Source organism: Pecten maximus, chromosome 16 (genome assembly GCF_902652985.1).
Source record: "Pecten maximus chromosome 16, xPecMax1.1, whole genome shotgun sequence".
NCBI classification, from domain to species: Eukaryota; Metazoa; Mollusca; class Bivalvia; order Pectinida; family Pectinidae; genus Pecten; species Pecten maximus.
Window position 1 is genome coordinate 927,565 of NC_047030.1, and position 20,724 is coordinate 948,288.

Genomic DNA, 20,724 nt, shown 5'->3' on the forward strand with positions numbered 1-20,724 from the left:
AGACTTTCCTCGTAGTACCTATGGAAGTCTTTCAACGTTCCTCGAATTCGCCATGTTTTAAGCTGTTTCGGGTTGTGTAAACATTTTGTACTTCTGATGAACTGTTCAGTCCCGAGGTTTATCGCTTGCATGTCACGTTTTAATTTATTTCAATAATGACGCAGTCTCATCATATCATATACCCGAACTTAACGTTCTTTTGACATCCATCATCGTAAATTGCGAATCCAGTATTTTGAATTTGATTGAATTATGGGTTTTATCATTGGATCTCCTGATCCAGATTTTGGTATTTTAAGATTCCGTTTTGGCTCTACTGTATAGACCCTAACTTTGTGTTGAAATAGTCAACTATCTTGCGAATCTTCGTATAAACTTTTGTGAGGCCCGGTTGCATTAAAATACTATTAAGCGCAAAATGAAATATATTCAGTCTAGGTGCTCTGTATTAAAAAAAAATCTTATTACCTGCACTTTCCAGTAATTTGGATTTGACGGAGCCTTGGCATACATTCTAAGCCCCGTGGTCTTTATAATTCACGTCCTGTTAAATCAGGACGGTGTCCACGAACCACTAACAGACATTGTTTTAGTGTTATCCCACTGAAATGCCATACCTGTCCCCGGTTGATTCCTTAACTTTAAATTTTCCATGGGAAATCTTGTTAATTTGTGACGGACTAGTGCCTTAAACAATTGTTTGAATGTCACATCATCCAAATATACAAATGGTCTCCTAATGAGCCCAACAATACTGTTGGATTTGTTTACTGCTTGTCGCATGTGCACGGAGAAGTTTAGATCTGTATTCACTCTTTTTTCTTCCTTTATGGGCCAGCACCAGTTATTGTCCTCTGCTACTGCCGTATGGTAACTCCTACATGTGGGTACATTTCCTTTTTGTTTTATTGTTTGTATTTCTGTGAATGAAATTTGAGCAGCTTTATGTTGGACCAATTGTCTTGTGTGTTTTTTTTTTGTCGTTTACTGGTGTGTAAACTGCATTTCGAACAGATACATTAAATGACGCACGTTAAATGCGTTGAATTGTGTTTTACGCGTGTAATACTAACTCGTTAATTTTGATGCCTTTTATAATAAACACTATAATAGCCTTATTGATACTATACAGGTATATTATCCGCTAATCCGACATTGATTGAAGCGGATATAATCACAATCATCGGACAAGAATCCAGATTTAGGTATCAGTCAGTAAAATGTAGTTAGTATAGAACTTTACAATGTAAATTTAATTGTCCGCCCGCACGTGCTTATTAGTTAAGTTAATAATTGATTTCATTTGCCTGCATCCATTATTCTTAACTATGTATAAGCTTATCATCATGTTCTGTTAAACAAAGCCAGCACACTAGTTAATAACGTTATATGCTCTACAAAATTGACGTTTTCTGTAGGGGTTTAATTTTCATGAATTATAGTACAGTGTATTTATATCTTCAGCTACATAATTATAGTATATATCTTATAATATGTATACAGAACGCCATGTAATGGAAAGCTTACTTTCTATATAAATTATGGGTACTGGTATGTCAAGTGTATTATTTCTTGTCATCTATAATAATTAATGTTGTGTTTCTTTTATATATACGTATATATGTCACCATCATTCATTATAATTGCTGCCATTGTATATATCATCTTATACTTGTATATGGAAAAGGACGATATATAAGTTGTATAACTTGTGTCCAATTCCTATTGAATTTTTCAATAAAAATATGTTTAAACTAAACTACAAAATTGACAGCTCTTTATGTAGACACTTTGTATCTAAATAACTTATAAAGCAGACGGTACAAACAAATTAGTTACGTGATTTTTTGTTGTTGTTGTTGGTTTTTTTTTTTGCGATATATGACACTTCAACATAAGTGCTCCATGTGCTTTTTGGAATTTAATTGTAATTTCAAATTTAAAGTGTTTCACTTTACGTGCCGCCACGGAAAGCGTCTCCAGCACCAAATCACGTGTACATCGCGACCTTCCGAGGTGAAGGTCACCAATCCAAGATGTCGGCCTCCAGTGGAAAGTCACCTCCACAGCAGATCCCAAAGGTCCTCAAATTCGTTTTTGGGGGTACTGCAGGGTAAGACAGTTAATTCTATTTACACATTTGTTGTAGCTCTACTGTAGTATAATATATGATGTTCCTCCGTTGCGTAATTTGCCATTGCAAGTGATATAGCTCAATGTCAATGCATGTGTGCCATCGTTTTCACTCGCGGAGAAAGTTCCGGCGAGGAACAACACTAAACAGGAAGATATTATTAATGGGTTACCTCTTTCGTTGCTATTGCATTCAGTCTGAACTAAATTCATTATTGTTTTAAAATGCTTGTCATCTTACGATGATACATTTTTAACAACTAGCCTAGTCGTATTCGGGTCGGACACATGCTAATTTATCACAATAGAGCTATTTATAGCTTAGGACCTATACAGTACAGTCTGTCGAACTGACGCCAAACTTTTTTTTTTAATTTATACGCACGAAAGTGACACCTGAAACATGCAGGGGATGTTTATAAACAACGTCTGAACGCTGGATTCTCCTGTCATTGAATATCAAATTTTTAAATGAAGAAGATTAATAAAATCAAAATAGAATAATAGAAAAAAAAAGACAAAAAAAAAAAATGAATAGAGGATATTGAATGGTTTCCCGTTTAATATAACAGATATTTCACTCCTACGACAGAATATCGATATTTTCACGAGTGCGAAATAAATAAATAAAATAAATGCAATCAATTACTGTGAAATGGTTCTGTAAAACAAGACATGTCCTATTATATATATTTTTTAAACACACAAAAAAAAACCAACAAAAAAACATGAAGTCTTAAAAAAAGTAATGTAACAGTGTGTGAAAACTTTGGAGATTAACAGACATGTTACCTGTTATTGTTATGTAAGAGGTTTGAGTTTTGAACACTCACGTACTTGTTCATAGTTCCATATTTACATCTTGTAAACCAGAAAGTGTGTTGCTGTGATCACTGGCTCCATATTGGTTATCTGATAGGGTATTCCCATTGGGGAACCCCTTCTGGTTGTATTTTCTGATTGGATAATATTTTTGGGATGTGTTTATTTGTAATGACCTTACCTGTTCACCACTCTATGCTCATGAACTCTTAAAAAACATTGCATTTCAAGGCAGACAAAACAGTTTTATTTAGCTATATTGCTAGTAATTAGTATTAGAGCGATAGAGAGTCTGGAAGAAGCTTACATGTAGCTGACTGGCGTTGGTATGTAGGAGTACATTTCGGCTTTAGACCTCTAAATTATTTCAGATTGGGTCAGGATTTTTTCTCTCTGTAGGAATGGTATAGTCAGTGATTCTGTTATTAATTTGGGTTGTCTTTTTCTGTTGTAGGCAAGTTATAGTCAGGTTGTCTGATACCAGAACTTTTACACTGTTGTCTGATACCAGAACTTTTACACTGTTGTCTTGACACCAGAACTTTTACACCGGTGTCTGACACCAGAACTTTTACACTGTTGTCTGATACCAGAACTTTTACACTGTTGTCTGATACCAGAACTTTTACACTGTTGTCTGATACCAGAACTTTTACACTTTTGTCTGACACCAGAACTTTTACACTGTTGTCTGGTACCAGAACTTTTACACAGTTGTCTGACACCAGAACTTTTACACTGGTATCTGATACCAGAACTTTTACACCGGTGTCTGATACCAGAACTTTTACACTGTGGTCTGATACCAGAACTTTACACTGTTGTCTGATACCAGAACTTTTACACTTTTGTCTGACACCAGAACTTTTACACTGTTGTCTGGTACCAGAACTTTTACACAGTTGTCTGACACCAGAACTTTTACACCGGTGTCTGATGCAGGAACTTTTACACTGTGGTCTGATACCAGAACTTTTACACTGTTGTCTGATACCAGAACTTTACACTGTGGTCTGATACCAGAACTTTTACACTGTTGTCTGACACCAGAACTTTTACACCGGTGTCTGATACCAGAACTTTTACACTGGTGTCTGATACCAGAACTTTTACACTGTTGTCTGATACCAGAACTTTTACACTGGTGTCTGACACCAGAACTTTTACACCGGTGTCTGATACCAGAACTTTTACACTGGTGTCTGATACCAGAACTTTTACACTGTTGTCTGATACCAGAACTTTTACACTGTTGTCTGATACCAGAACTTTTAAACTGGTGTCTGACACCAGAACTTTTACACTGGTGTCTGACACCAGAACTTTTACACTGGTGTCTGATACCAGAACTTTTACACTGTTGTCTGATACCAGAACTTTTACACTGTTGTCTGATAACAGAACTTTTACACTGGTGTCTGATACCAGAACTTTTACACTGTTGTCTGATACCAGAACTTTTACACTGGTGTCTGATACCAGAACTTTTACACTGGTGTCTGATACCAGAACTTTTACACTGTTGTCTGACACCAGAACTTTTACACTGGTGTCTGACACCAGAACTTTTACACCGGTGTCTGATACCAGAACATTTACACTGTTGTCTGATACCAGAACTTTTTACATGAACAGCGAGTTATAAAAGTCGAGACAGAACCAAAGAGTTGTCAAACTTAGATCTGACACTATAGAAGTTTACACTGGTGTCTTATGTTTAAAGTTAAAAACTGACTTTTAATGTGACATGATGAGACATTCCGTTTCATCACCAGCTCATTAAATGTGTATCATGAGTTTTTTTGTCAGTAGAATCAGCCTATAATAGACAATAGCTATGTATTCTGTCTGCATGCCTCTGTGAAAATTTGAAGAACAGTTCTAGAAATATTCGGCCCAAAAAACAACACAGAAGTATGATAGCTAGATAAAAAGTACCTGTATTATTTGTCTAAAAATGATGTATTATTTACAATATTAAATGTCATATTTGATATATTATTTACAATATTAAATGTCATATTATATTTGTTGTTTTCAGGATGTCTGCGACCCTTTTTGTACAGCCACTGGATTTGGTCAAGAACCGGATGCAGTTGAGTGGTAAATATCATACAAAACTTGAATAAATCAAAAAAATAAATAAATAAAAATAGATATAATTTGATTTAGTACTTCTGAAGAAATGCAACCGTTAGAAATTCTAGTTCACTATAAATAGAATGACAAATAGAATGACAAATAGAATGACAAGAATGATGAGAAATAAAAATAAGATGATTTGACTGCAAAGATTTAAAAACTACTTAAAAATCTAAACTTAAAAGTGTTAATCCCTTATCAGTCTGTTTCCATCTCATATTTATATGTGATTATGAATAAGACTATTTTGTTTTCAAGAAAACTGATGCCAAAAAATGTAACACAATTATGAATCTTTTTTTCTCTATATCAGGAGGGTTGAACAACGTGCACAATTTGATGTTTTCCTTTGCAGGTGAGGGCGGTAGGGCTAGAGAATACAAAAACAGTTTACAGGCACTCCAGACTATCTTTAGGAATGAGGGTCTAACAGGAATATATACAGGGTGAGAGATCTGCCATAGAAACATCGTCTTTTAAATTTATCTGTAGTTACAATCAGGGCTTCCAGTAGACCTTTAAAAGTATGTTTTTGACTCCCCAAAATGAGATTTTACTCTTTGGATTAAAGGTCTTTTTGACATATATATGTTTTGACCCTTGGGATTTCTGAGAAATGGTGACTTGACCTTGAAATTGCAAAAAAATCTAGGGTCAACTGGATGCCCTGGTCTCTGATGTCAAATATTGAATCCCGATGCTCATGTTTGGTTCCTTGCTTCACCAATATGTGCTAGTGATAGAAATAATAATCATAAATGACATTAATAGATAAAGAAAACAAATTTAATGCATTTTTTAGGCTTCTTCACCATAATCATCATGACATATATCAAAATACTGCAAGTGAATGTTGTAAGTTATAGATAAATAGAGTTCTTCACCCATTTGGGTATGAGACAAGGGAATATCAACACGAGGGAAGATTCTTAAGTTGCTAAACACGAGGCTTGCTGAGTGTTTGGCAGCTTAAGTATCTTACCCTGAGGGTTGAGATTCACGTCCAAGACAAACTAGGTGATCTGTTTTTAAATGTAATTTTTCAGACAAAGATCTTTGGCAGACATGCAGATACCCTGGAATACTTATCATATATTGATGTTCATCGCGTGTGATTTCTTTTGTCAGGTTATCGGCCGGCCTCTTACGACAAGCCACCTACACAACAACACGACTGGGAATATATACAACGCTGTTTGGATACCTATCAAAGTATGTATGTAGTCAAAATAGCATGCTCAAAAAGACATCTCTTGGTTTTAAATACATTTCTGGCCAAGGGTTCATTTTGTTTTATTCCTTGGTGGATTTATGATGTGAATACAAAATTAACCCTTGGCTTAGCGAAGATGATACCAGAAGGCCTAGGCCTACACACAAAATTAGACTAAAAATATAGTTGGCTTATTACAGGACAACGAAATAACATTTGTTATCTGATTTCAAGACCACTAAATAGAACCGCAGCCTCTGACATTTAGAATTATATAACAAAAGGAATCTCTGTTATTGTTACCGGGTTAATACCAGGTACAGACTAATGGTTTGTTTTAACATGTGATATATTCAATTTCTTCTGCAATTTGTTAACTCCTGATTTTAAATGCATTCATATCCATGAGTTACAATTTATTGTAGATACCGTGCCCTAGTGTAAAAGTTTAGTATTAACTATTTAACTATTATTTGGTGATGTTTTTTTTAACCACTGTGAGGTTTTTACTTTGTATTTAATGATTCTGAAAAAATGTGGCAGGGGCTTTTTTGTGGAAAAATACGGTATGGAATATATTTTACATATCTATATTCTAATCTGATTGATTTTTGTCTGGTCTATTATTTAAAACCTCTCCATGCATGTCTTCCTTTAACTAAGCATATTTGTGATTGAAATATCACAGACCTTTAGAAGTACTAATCATTAGCAGAACCTAAATTTAATGGACTCCAAATTGTTCACTTTGACTTATTGCTGTTATATATTTTTCAGGGATGGTCAGAATCCATCATTTTTCATGAAGGCTGGGATTGGTATTACAGCAGGAGGTATTGGTGCCTTTGTGGGGACACCTGCAGAAATATCTCTCATTAGAATGACAGCCGATGGGAGGTATGAAGTAATTGGAGTTTAACAGAAATATCTCTCATTAGAATGACAGCCGATGGGAGGTATGAAGTTTAACAGAAATATCTCTCATTAGAATGACAGCCGATGGGAGGTATGAAGTTTAACAGAAATATCTCTCATTAGAATGACAGCCGATGGGAGGTATGAAGTTATTAGAGTTTAACAGAAATATCTCTCATTAGAATGACAGCCGATGGGAGGTATGAAGTTTAACAGAAATATCTCTCATTAGAATGACAGCCGATGGGAGGTATGAAGTAATTGGAGTTTAACAGAAATATCTCTCATTAGAATGACAGTCGATGGGAGGTATGAAGTTTAACAGAAATATCTCTCATTAGAATGACAGCCGATGGGAGGTATGAAGTTTAACAGAAATATCTCTCATTAGAATGACAGCCGATGGGAGGTATGAAGTTATTAGAGTTTAACAGAAATATCTCTCATTAGAATGACAGCCGATGGGAGGTATGAAGTTTAACAGAAATATCTCTCATTAGAATGACAGCCGATGGGAGGTATGAAGTTTAACAGAAATATCTCTCATTAGAATGACAGCCGATGGGAGGTATGAAGTAATTGGAGTTTAACAGAAATATCTCTCATTAGAATGACAGCCGATGGGAGGTATGAAGTTTAACAGAAATATCTCTCATTAGAATGACAGCCGATGGGAGGTATGAAGTTTAACAGAAATATCTCTCATTAGAATGACAGCCGATGGGAGGTATGAAGTTTAACAGAAATATCTCTCATTAGAATGACAGCCGATGGGAGGTATGAAGTTTAACAGAAATATCTCTCATTAGAATGACAGCCGATGGGAGGTAAGAAGTAATTGGAGTTTAACAGAAATATCTCTCATTAGAATGACAGCCGATGGGAGGTATGAAGTTTAACAGAAATATCTCTCATTAGAATGACAGCCGATGGGAGGTATGAAGTTTAACAGAAATATCTCTCATTAGAATGACAGCCGATGGGAGGTATGAAGTAATTGGTGTTTAACAGAAATATCTCTCATTAGAATGACAGCCGATGGGAGGTATGAAGTTTAACAGAAATATCTCTCATTAGAATGACAGCCGATGGGAGGTATGAAGTAATTGGAGTTTAACAGAAATATCTCTCATTAGAATGACAGCCAATGGGAGGTATGAAGTTTAACAGAAATATCTCTCATTAGAATGACAGCCGATGGGAGGTATGAAGTTTAACAGAAATATCTCTCATTAGAATGACAGCCGATGGGAGGTATGAAGTAATTAGAGTTTAACAGAAATATCTCTCATTAGAATGACAGTTGATGGGAGGTGTGAAGTAATTTGAGTTAAACAGAAATATCTCTCATTAGAATGACAGTGGATGGGAGGTATGAAGTAATTGGAGTTTAACAGAAATATCTCTCATTAGAATGACAGCCGAAAGGAGGTTTGAAGTAATTGGAGTTTAACAGAAATATCTCTCATTAGAATGACAGTTAATGGGAGGTATGAAGTAATTGGAGTTTAACAGAAATATCTCTCATTAGAATGACAGTTGATGGGAGGTGTGAAGTAATTGGAGTTTAACAGAAATACAGTGGAACTTCGTTAACTCGAAGTCGACGGGACCACGAAAAAACTTCGAGTTATCCGAGTGTTCGAATTAAGCGAGTTATCGTTTTTGGTGAAAAGTTTGGTCAATATTTGTCAACATTATATAATCATTATAACTTCGCTCTGTCGCTCATCAGTTTAGTGTGAAGACAGGTCAATGCATGTAAATATATATGTAATGTTTCGTTATGTCACTTGTAATTTGGTGTAGTTTTGCCGATATACAGTCACGATAAAGTTTCTTTCACTTAGTCACTTCAATAACGATCTGATGTGCAAGTCATGTTAGCAAAAGGTAAACGATAAAACGGAATTCGACAAAATAACAAGTTATTAATGTCAAAACAAATAACCGTTTAAATTTAACACAGATTGCATACAAAACGTAACAGAACCATTACCTTTTATTGGACATATATAAAATACTGTTTGATCGGCCTACTTACTTTTTATTGATAACCACGCCATTTCCATGTGTATTAGCACCGGAAGTTGGGCTGCGCATGTGCGTATAAAATGTTACTGTAACTGAGTTGGCGTTTTAGCCGATTTAATAGACAGCACTGACCGTTACAGTTGTACTCTGAACACCTCGGCAGTAATTACGCTATTGTTTCAGCAGTTTAAAGATTTAATAGGCGCCGATGACTGTGTCATTTCTACACCTGTAAAAACATCAGCCGGGTAGATCTACCGGTGTGTCAGAGATTAGTTCCGCTTGAGCGAACGGGTAGATGAGTTGTTGACTATCGTGTGTACTGATATCGGCGACCGCCTTGGGAAATTACCTGATGTAAGTAAAGCAGTACTTTTTATCACCAAGACTTGTTGTTATAAGATTCAACCGACAATTTCTTTTATGAATTTATGAAACACTTATAATAGCATGTAGGTTAGTAGTGCCGATATGTTCAGTATTACAAACGGAATTTAGCTCTTAAAAAATGTCGGCGTTTGCCACCGATCGACGAAAATTATACTTCGAGTTATTCGAACATTTCAAGTAGGATTTTTATTGTTGGGACCAAATTTTTACTTCGTATTATCCGAGTTTTTCGAGTTATCCGAATTCGAATTTTCCGAGTTTTTTTTTACTGAGATAAAGAGAGAATTCGGCGTGGACCGGCGAAGTACTTCGAGTGAAGCGGGGTATTCGAGTTATCCGAGTTCGAGTTAACGAAGTTCCACTGTATCTCTCATTAGAATGACAGTCGATGGGAGGTATGAAGTTTAACAGAAATATCTCTCATTAGAATGACAGCCGATGGGAGGTATGAAGTAATTGGAGTTTAACAGAAATATCTCTCATTAGAATGACAGCCGATGGAAGGTATGAAGTAATTGGAGTTCAACAGAAATATCTCTCATTAGAATGACAGTTAATTGGAGGTATGAAGTAATTGGAGTTTAACAGAAATATCTCTCATTAGAATGACAGCCGATGGGAGGTATGAAGTAATTGGAGTTTAACAGAAATATCTCTCATTAGAATGACAGCCGATGGGAGGTATGAATTAAGTAATTAGAGTTAAACAAAATTTCTCTCATTAGAATGACAGCCGATGGGAGGTATGAAGTAATTGGAGTTTAACAGAAATATCTCTCATTAGAATGACAGCCGATGGGAGGTATGAATTAAGTAATCTAGAGTTAAACAAAATTTCTCTCATTAGAATGACAGCCGATGGGAGGTATGAAGTAATTGGAGTTTAACAGAAATATCTCTCATTAGAATGACAGCCGATGGGAGGTATGAATTAAGTAATTAGAGTTAAACAAAATTTCTCTCATTAGAATGACAGCCGATGGGAGGTATGAAGTAATTGGAGTTTAACAGAAATATCTCTCATTAGAATGACAGTTAATGGGAGGTATGAAGTTTAACAGAAATATGTCTCATTAGAATGACAGCCGATGGGAGGTATGAAGTTTAACAGAAATTTCTCTCATTAGAATGACAGCCGATGGGAGGTATGAAGTAATTGGAGTTTAACAGAAATATCTCTCATTAGAATGACAGCCGATGGGAGGTATGAAGTTTAACAGAAATATGTCTCATTAGAATGACAGCCGATGGGAGGTAAGAAGTAATTGGAGATTAACAGAAATTTCTCTCATTAGAATGACAGCCGATGGGAGGTATGAAGTAATTTGAGTTGAACAGAAATATCTCTCATTAGAATGACAGTTGATGGGAGGTATGAAGTAATTTGAGTTGAACAGAAATTTCTCTCATTAGAATGACAGCTGATGGGAGGTATGAAGTAATTGGAGTTTAACAGAAATATCTCTCATTAGAATGACAGCCGATGGGAGGTATGAAGTAATTGGAGTTTAACAGAAATATCTCTCATTAGAATGACAGCCGATGGGAGGTATGAAGTAATTGGAGTTTAACAGAAATATCTCTCATTAGAATGACAGCCGATGGGAGGTATGAAGTAATTAGAGTTTAACAGAAATTTCTCTCATTAGAATGACAGCCGATGGGAGGTAAGAAGTTTAACAGAAATATCTCTCATTAGAATGATAGCCGATGGGAGGTATGAAGTTTAACAGAAATTTCTCTCATTAGAATGATAGCCGATGGGAGGTATGAAGTTTAACAGAAATTTCTCTCATTAGAATGACAGCCGTTGGGAGGTATGAAGTTTAACAGAAATTTCTCTCATTAGAATGATAGCCGATGGGAGGTATGAAGTTTAACAGAAATATCACTCATTAGAATGACAGCTGATGGGAGGTATGAAGTAATTGGTGTTTAACAGAAATATCTCTCATTAGAATGACAGCCGATGGGAGGTATGAAGTTTAACAGAAATTTCTCTCATTAGAATGACAGCTGATGGGAGGTATGAAGTAATTGGTGTTTAACAGAAATATCTCTCATTAGAATGATAGCCGATGGGAGGTATGAAGTTTAACAGAAATATCTCTCATTAGAATGACAGCCAATGGGAGGTATGAAGTTTAACAGAAATTTCTCTCATTAGAATGACAGCCGATGGGAGGTATGAAGTAATTTGAGTTGAACAGAAATATCTCTCATTAGAATGACAGTTGATGGGAGGTATGAAGTTTAACAGAAATTTCTCTCATTAGAATGACAGCTGATGGGAGGTATGAAGTAATTGGAGTTTAACAGAAATATCTCTCATTAGAATGACAGCCGATGGGAGGTATGAAGTAATTGGAGTTTAACAGAAATATCTCTCATTAGAATGACAGCCGATGGGAGGTATGAAGTAATTGGAGTTTAACAGAAATATCTCTCATTAGAATGACAGCCGATGGGAGGTATGAAGTAATTAGAGTTTAACAGAAATTTCTCTCATTAGAATGACAGCCGATGGGAGGTAAGAAGTTTAACAGAAATATCTCTCATTAGAATGATAGCCGATGGGAGGTATGAAGTTTAACAGAAATTTCTCTCATTAGAATGATAGCCGATGGGAGGTATGAAGTTTAACAGAAATTTCTCTCATTAGAATGACAGCCGATGGGAGGTATGAAGTTTAACAGAAATATCTCTCATTAGAATGACAGCCGTTGGGAGGTATGAAGTTTAACAGAAATTTCTCTCATTAGAATGATAGCCGATGGGAGGTATGAAGTTTAACAGAAATATCTCTCATTAGAATGACAGCTGATGGGAGGTATGAAGTAATTGGTGTTTAACAGAAATATCTCTCATTAGAATGACAGCCGATGGGAGGTATGAAGTTTAACAGAAATTTCTCTCATTAGAATGACAGCTGATGGGAGGTATGAAGTAATTGGTGTTTAACAGAAATATCTCTCATTAGAATGATAGCCGATGGGAGGTATGAAGTTTAACAGAAATATCTCTCATTAGAATGACAGCCAATGGGAGGTATGAAGTTTAACAGAAATTTCTCTCATTAGAATGACAGCCGATGGGAGGTATGAAGTAATTGGAGTTTAACAGAAATATCTCTCATTAGAATGACAGTTGATGGGAGATATGAAGTTTAACAGAAATATCTCTCATTAGAATGACAGCCGATGGGAGGTATGAAGTTTAACAGAAATATCTCTCATTAGAATGACAGCCAATGGGAGGTATGAAGTAATTGGAGTTTAACAGAAATATCTCTCATTAGAATGACAGCCGATGGGAGGTATGAAGTTTAACAGAAATATCTCTCATTAGAATGACAGCCGATGGGAGGTATGAAGTAATTATACCCCTGCAAGGAAGTTAGGGGGGTATACTGGAATCAGGTTGTCTGTCCGGCCTATTGGTTTAGGAGGAGTTGTCCAGACAAAATGTGTCTACAGATGTCCGTCCGTCTGTCTGTAGACACATTTTGTCCGGACAACTCCTCCTAAACTAATGGGCCGATTCCAATGAAACTTTACACAAGTATTAATGATCATGTGTAGATGTGCATGCCACTTTATTTTTCTCAAAATTATGGTTGTTATGGCAACTAGTCACTATAAACAGGTTTTCCGAAAAGAACCATAACTTTTAAGTTTTTCTGGACAACTCCGCCTCAACTGAAGGGCCGATTTCAATGAAACTTCACACAAATATAGAGGACCATGTGTAGATGTGCATGCCGCTTTCTTTTTCTCAAAATTATGGTTGCTATGGCAAGTGGTCACTCTATTACTGGGCTATCTTAGTTAGCCATTGACTCGTGCAGATTACAGGGGTATTAGTCAGCCATCCTGGCTGTGGATGGGAGGTGGGAATGTATAATCCTAAATAACAACTCCATTGGTATATTTTGTATTTTACTTTGTGCTCATCTTGATTTTATTGATATGTTAACGGTAACAAGAAGTACAGACATTTTTTTTTTAACAGTACTTTTGTTTACTCGTTCCAGGTTACCTGTAGACCAGAGGAGAGGCTACAGCAGTGTATTTAATGCTTTGTATCGCATTAGTACGGAGGAAGGCGTCCTAACTATGTGGAGGGTGAGTACCCTTGTATCGCATAAGTACGGAGGAGGGCGTCCTAACTATGTGGAGGGTGAGTACCCTTGTATCGCATAAGTACGGAGGAGGGCGTCCTAACTATGTGGAGGGTGAGTAGCCTTGTATCCCATTAGTACCGAGGAGGGCGTCCTAACTATGTGGAGGGTGAGTAGCCTCCATTAGTACCGAGGAGGGCGTCCTAACTATGTGGAGGGTGAGTAGCTTTGTATCGCAGTAGTACTGAGGAGGGCGTCCTAACTATGTGGAGGGTGAGTAGCCTCCATTAGTACAGAGGAGGGCGTCCTAACTATGTGGAGCGTGAGTAGCCTTGTATCGCATTAGTACCGAGGAGGGCGTCCTAACTATGCGGAGGGTGAGTAGCCTTGTATCGCATTAGTACCGAGGAGGGCGTCCTAACTATGTCAAAGTTGATGTGTTTGTCACTGGGCTTACATGATTAATATATGGTGGTATCCTGTGTGGTTCCTAATTGAGGGTGTTATACTATAATCTCGTGAAGTCGCAAGTTTTACCGCATACCGTTATATATCTTACGTAATTCGTGCAATATTTTGTGATAACCAAGAGTGCATCACTCTCCACTATGTTATGGTACTGATGTTTATGTCGTATGTATGTTGTAAAATCAGATTGGCCGAAAGGCCAAAGGAATAAATTAATTGAAACATATTTCAGCTGTATTGGTGAATGTAATGTTTTCAAATTTGACTTTTTGATCACAAAATAAAATTATTTTGACCATTATTTTTTTGATGTGAAGACTTGAAAGTAAAAGTTTGACCTTGGGAACACAATAATTAGAGACACTTTCTTACAAGTGGTCACAGGAAATAACAGAAATGAGTATAAAGAGTGATCAGGGCTTCACATGCAATCAACTATTTACCATCAAATCCGTTTTATTATATCATATTGATCTGCAACCAATAAGAGAAAGTTTCTTAAAACAGCATAACAATTCTAAAAAAAAATTTCAAAACTGTTAGCATATGAAAACTGTTGAATTATCTAAAAAGCTGTGTTGGTCTGAGAAAATTATTCTATATTTGTTTAAATGCTTGCCTGTATTTCTGATAACCTTTTGTTTCAGGGTTGTATGCCAACAGTTGGTCGTGCTATGGTTGTCAATGCTGTACAGTTGGCTGTATATTCACAGACCAAGGAACTTCTCCTGAACTCAGGTCTGTACAAATAGTATTTATATCGTATTTCTGTAATGCAGTAAAGGACCATTGCATTTCTGCCGGACATTGTCACTATCTGTCAAATTTTCTTTAACATGCTGCTTGGTCAATATAACTGAGTGGATCTTAACCAGGGCCCAGTCGTTCAAAAGGTGATTAAGCTAATCACAGTTTAACAACAATTTTAAAATCCTGATAAAATCCTTTCTGGTAAGACTAACTTGACAAAATTTTATGAAACTATAACAATCCTCAGTTTCTTCCTACTTGCCTATTTTAAGGAATATACACACGGAGGTTTTGAAGTAAAGGCGAAATGAGATTTTCACTAATCAAGTGATTACGCTAATCAACTTTTAAACAACTGGGCCCAGGTCAGTAATACCCAAGGTGTCCAGACATTAAAGTGTTTGTTAAGAATTAACCCCAGGGTATGACCCCCTATATCACTTACATAGAAGTGATCTAGGGGTCATATCCTGGGGTTAATTTTTCATTCTGGGTCAAAGGAAGGTGTCAAGCCCTAGGCCCTGTACTTTTGATGAAGTACTATGACCTAAAATATATTACTAAAACTGTTCAGACCGAAGGGCCACTGACAATATATAAGGAAATTTGTTTCAAAATTTCTTTTTTGAATTTATTATGAAGATAATTTTTTTTTAGGATATTTCGGAGATAATTTGTTCCTGCATTTTACGGCCAGTATGATCAGTGGGTTGGCTACAACTGCTGCCTCAATGCCAGTGGACATTGCAAAAACCAGGTAACCATCATTCGAAATATGTACCAATTCATTTATCTGAAAATTTACATATTTTAGGTATAGTTCCACAGGAACAATTCTCAGTCTTTTAGGTCTGTCCAACTCATCCATACTTCTGTCCAACTCGTCCATACTTCTGTCCAACTCGTCCATACTTCTGTCCAACTCGTCTATACTTCTGTCCAACTCGTCCATACTTCTGTCCAACTCATCCATACTTCTGTCCAACTCGTCCATGTCCAGATGTTAGAGTGGTTCCCTCACTTTCAATTACACCATTATTTCATTCTGTAACATCTTTATATTTTCCTGTAAACTGGGCAATTTCTAATTGTATTTCATTTTCATTTCAGTATGCATTTATAAATAGACTACTTCTATTGTGATCATGTCAGCTATAAAACTTCACTGTTGTTGTCATAAACCGTCTTTTTGTGACTGAAATTAGAAGGCTTTACAGCTAATTTTGATACTGTATATTTACTATTTAAACTGTTATTTTCTACAGAATCCAAAACATGAAGATCATTGATGGAAAACCAGAATATAAGGGTGCATTTGTAAGTAAATTTTGTGTATATTTTCATTGATGCTATCGACTACGGTAAATTTGAAGAAAAAAAAACAAATGGCAGAATATTTTGTCTGTTGAAAATCTCTACATGTTCTATATTTATCCACTTCTATAATTAATTGTCGAACCACCACAAACATGTAATGAGCATAAAGAAATGTGTTATTAAGAGTATTATTTTAGGATGTGGGGTCTGTGTGTGTAACTCCTCTCAATTCAGACTTTAACAGGTACTTAAAATGTATTTTTAAGATGCCAAGCTAATTACCATCAATTATTAATTATACAACATTATACCATGAACTTACTTTTCTCTCCACTCAGTCAGTCCTTCCAGATTCCTAGATGGTGTATGTTGAATCCAAATGTTAGCCCGATTTATATAATTATTGTACCCATATAAATACTTGACAGTATTGAATCATCAGTGGGACAGCAGTGGTGAGATTCTGCCCGTTAATTTGTTGGTGTTGTGAGAAACAGGTTATATAACTTGTACAATCAAATCATTAAAATTATAATTATTTTTCCTAGGATGTGTGGGCCAAGACTATTCGACAGGAAGGATTTTTCAGTCTTTGGAAAGGATTCACGCCGTACTACTTCCGTCTCGGTCCTCATACTGTATTAACTTTCATCTTCCTTGAACGAATGAACAAAATGTATGCCAAATATGTGATGGGGGACGCCTCAGCTGGAGGAGGATTATAATGTGTCGAGGAGATTTAGACAAATGTTCAATGATTTGATCATCTTTTTAAGATCTGTACACCATTTCTTTTTAAGTTTACTGTAGGATTTCTGTGCCATTTGAAATTCATATATTTTTTTTTAAACATCAAATTTTTATGTAAAATAGGAAGTCAGCTACCATTCAAAATGTTGCCTTTGTAAATGACAAAACATACTTTTAGATTATCATCCTCAATACTCATATATCATAGCAAAAACGTCTTGGGTCGCCGACATCGTGCGGATTTAACAATAAGAGTAGTTTGCCGCACAAATATCAAACGAATCTTGAGGTCGTGATATCGTTAAATTGACTGGGTTTGAACTTGGTTGTTGCTCCTCCGTAATTTTCAAAAGAAGTACATCAGCTAACTGATTGGCCAGGTGTTTTTCCTGACACCAGTCAAATAGCTAGTTCAATTTTGCAGTGCCATATTCCAGGTGGTGTAGACAGTGAACGTTATCCCTGGAGTATCCAGGATAATTAACTCTACAGGGAATACCACATTGGTAAATGGTACACAGCTGGAAGTAAAAGCCTACGCCTCTGTCCTTGCAAGACTTTTGTTTTGTATAAATATATAAACATATGATATATGCATCCATGTATGTTTGTACACATTATATCTGCTTGATTGGCTTTATCTTAATACTCGGACATCTACATCTTTTGTGTGCAAAAAATTCAGGGGTTCGTGGCATCACATCCTTTATTGATATTCCTGTCCGACTTTAATAAACCGACCTAGAGTTGTTATTTATTACTTAAGTTTGTGTACTATGTAGAGAACTATAAATTACTGTTATTTTTGTAAATTGACAAGATTTATCTTTTTTCACTTTCAACAGAATGCTTAAAGCAACACAACTGCCTTGTCTGAAATATGAAATAAAACATGTAGGTATGTTATTAATGTATTGTCTAAAGCTGTTTCAGTTAAACATCAATTCCACCCAATCCCCCCTTCAAAGTTTTAATATGGTGTAATCCATAGCATTTATTAAATTATTAATCCTAATATCAAAATCATGGACAAATTTATTTATTTGAATGTCCTAGTGTTTGATAATGCATTTACTTAGTGCAAGGGAAGACTTGTCCTGTTATGTAATCCTCGCACTTATAATTACATACAGTTGGTACAATGTATGATATTGGAGGAATATGAAATGTTCATAAGTGAAATACATGTACAGTTATATAGTGTTCGGAGTTGTGAATATCATTAGCAGCGTTCATATCAAAGAAAATTATATCCAGTGTGCATATTTATATCATACTTGCGTTTCGTACTCATAATTTGATACTAATTATGAATTTTGAAGTGATTCCTAAAACTTAGTTCTACATATACCTGTGCTTGTTTTGAGTGACTTCCATGAAATCATTTTCTCATTGGTTCATGTACAGGTTTTCTTCTCATCAATCAATTGGTCATCCAACAGTAAAAACAAATTGAATGGATGAGGAACCTATTATGTGAAAAACACTGGACACAGTTTGAAATTTTGAGTTAAAATGAAATATTTGCTAATAGTATATCTTGATTTGTAATTTTCTGAATCTGCTGAAAATCATGTTGCTGACACTTTCTAATTCTGGAAGTTAGTCAACATTAAAATCATGGTTGAGATTTAGCAACTTTTTAAATGTCTGTTAAAGATATGGAGCAATGCTGATCTTCATAGCTAATTGAGATAAAGAATACCAAAAAATGAAATCAATGGAAAAATATGATTAACCGATTTGTGTGCGAAACCATAGGATACATGTTATATAAAGAGATGATATTCTGCCTGTAATTTTGTTGTGAGAAACAGGTTATTAAACTTGTACAGTCATATAACTAAGAATTATTTTTAATTTTCTTTGGATGTATGGTCTAATGTGATTTGACAGGAGAGATATCGTCTTTGAGTGTCATTGTTTGAAAAACAGTGAATGTCACTTTTGGTTTGGCTGCATGTACAATGTACAAAATATTTTCATGACAAGGACTTAGGTTTCCTATTGAACATGTGTTTGAAAAAGTTTCTCATTAATGCTCAAATGTCAGAAGGCTGACATTAGATGTGCCAGAGATTTTGTATCGTTGTATAATAAATGAAAATTTTCTGACTGATCTAGTTTTGAAAATGTGTGAACCTTTGATTTGGTGAGTGACCTTTTCTAAAAATAAACAATACATCTTATATATTATTAAGGTCTTCTGAAAGATCTTTGAACTGAAGAATAAATGCTTATATGGAGTCGAAATTAAATTTTCAAAGCTAACAGAAGACAGCTGTTAGTCTAGATATGTAGCTGTTATTTTGTTTACAGTTGACGATTTTGCAGTTGACATCTTATGTGATGATAAAACTTTTATTTGTTTGTATAGATAAGTTAGGAATGTTCTAAACACAAGATTTTTTTCCAGCCAGTCTGAAGAGTGTGTTATAATCTCACTGTGTAGATATTTGTTTCAGAGAACTGGCTGTACTCCACTGTGTAGATATTTGTTTCAGAGAACTGGCTGTACATGTGTATGGTGTCATAATAAAAGTGCTAAATAGAAGACTAGCTTGTGCCTTTTGAACTGTTTTGTTAGAGGGTATACACATAATTAATAGAATCTGTTTTATAAGGGGGTATACAAGATTAATGGAACCTTGGAAGCCCAATAAGTAAATTCGAGGTAATACTTTAAATTGCTACTAGTCATCAAGTTATGAATGGATTTAAACCCAACATAGTCAGAAACATCCTTGCGGAAAGGGGAACAGATTTTGCATAAATGGTGACTGTGACCCCCTGGGGCCTGAGGGGTGGAGCCCAATACGGGAAACAGACGTATTTCCTTTAAATCGCTACATGTCAAAATGTCCTGCATGGATTTGAACCAAATTTGGTCAGAAAGACCCTTGGGGAAGGGATACGATTTTGCATAAATGGTTGCTGTAACCCTCCATCACATAGTCATGTATAGCATCACTGGACGTTGAGGGATAAACACAATTCTGATGTAAAAATAGGCCCAAGGGTCTTTCCCCACCCTAAGGGACTTAGTTTCTTAAAACACAATCATGTTGTAAAAACAATCCCTGAGGTCTTTTCACACCCTTAGAGAGTCTGGACTATGTTCAGATCCCCACTACAACCATATATAGCATTGTTCAACATTTACAAATAAAGCTACGTATTAACGAATTGAACATGAACATTATTTTGACCTTTTGTCAAATCCAACAAGGTGAGTGATACAGGCTCTATGGGCCTCTTGTTTACAATTGTGAAACAAGTTACACCAAGTGATAATAATCATGTCTCTTGGCCTGGATGAAAGAATGCGAGGGGTCTTACTGTAGGAGGAGACCGGATCCCGGTGTTACTGTAGGAGGAGACCGGATCCCAGTGTTACTGTAGGAGGAGACCGGATCCCGGTGTTACTGTAGGAGGAGACCGGATCCCGGTGTTACTGTAGGAGGAGACCGGATCCCGGTGTTACTGTAGGAGGAGACCGGATCCCGGTGTTACTGTAGGAGGAGACCGGATCCCGGTGTTACTGTAGGAGGAGACCGGATCCCGTTGAATACCTGATAACGAGGGGTGTTACTGTAGGAGGAGACCGGATCCCGGTGTTACTGTAGGAGGAGACCGGATCCCGGTGTTACTGTAGGAGGAGACCGGATCC

At 36.1% G+C, this 20,724-nt stretch overlaps 1 protein-coding gene and 2 long non-coding RNA genes across 5 annotated transcripts; all 3 read left to right on the top strand.

The window, feature by feature from the left end:
- The first annotated feature begins 1,996 nt into the window (after window positions 1-1,996).
- On the top strand, window positions 1,997-19,614 carry LOC117344846 (mitochondrial 2-oxoglutarate/malate carrier protein-like). The gene is made up of 10 exons (XM_033907695.1): window positions 1,997-2,113; window positions 4,997-5,058; window positions 5,453-5,543; window positions 6,226-6,309; window positions 7,088-7,207; window positions 13,683-13,773; window positions 14,885-14,975; window positions 15,645-15,744; window positions 16,253-16,304; window positions 16,853-19,614. The coding sequence occupies exons 1-10, from the start codon at window positions 2,037-2,039 to the stop codon at window positions 17,027-17,029; spliced, it is 945 nt and encodes a 314-aa protein (XP_033763586.1). The 5' UTR covers window positions 1,997-2,036; the 3' UTR covers window positions 17,030-19,614.
- On the top strand, window positions 7,214-10,445 carry LOC117344847. Of its 3 annotated transcripts, none has more exons than XR_004536263.1 (4): window positions 7,214-8,429; window positions 8,598-8,774; window positions 10,045-10,330; window positions 10,393-10,445. It is a non-coding gene; the product is annotated as an uncharacterized LOC117344847 (long non-coding RNA). The 3 variants fall into 3 exon arrangements; XR_004536264.1 differs by having other exon boundaries at window positions 10,154-10,330; XR_004536262.1 differs by lacking the exon at window positions 8,598-8,774 and having other exon boundaries at window positions 7,214-8,479.
- On the top strand, window positions 10,654-11,895 carry LOC117344848. Its single transcript, XR_004536265.1, has 3 exons — window positions 10,654-10,853; window positions 11,081-11,257; window positions 11,735-11,895. It is a non-coding gene; the product is annotated as an uncharacterized LOC117344848 (long non-coding RNA).
- Window positions 19,615-20,724: the final 1,110 nt, after the last annotated feature.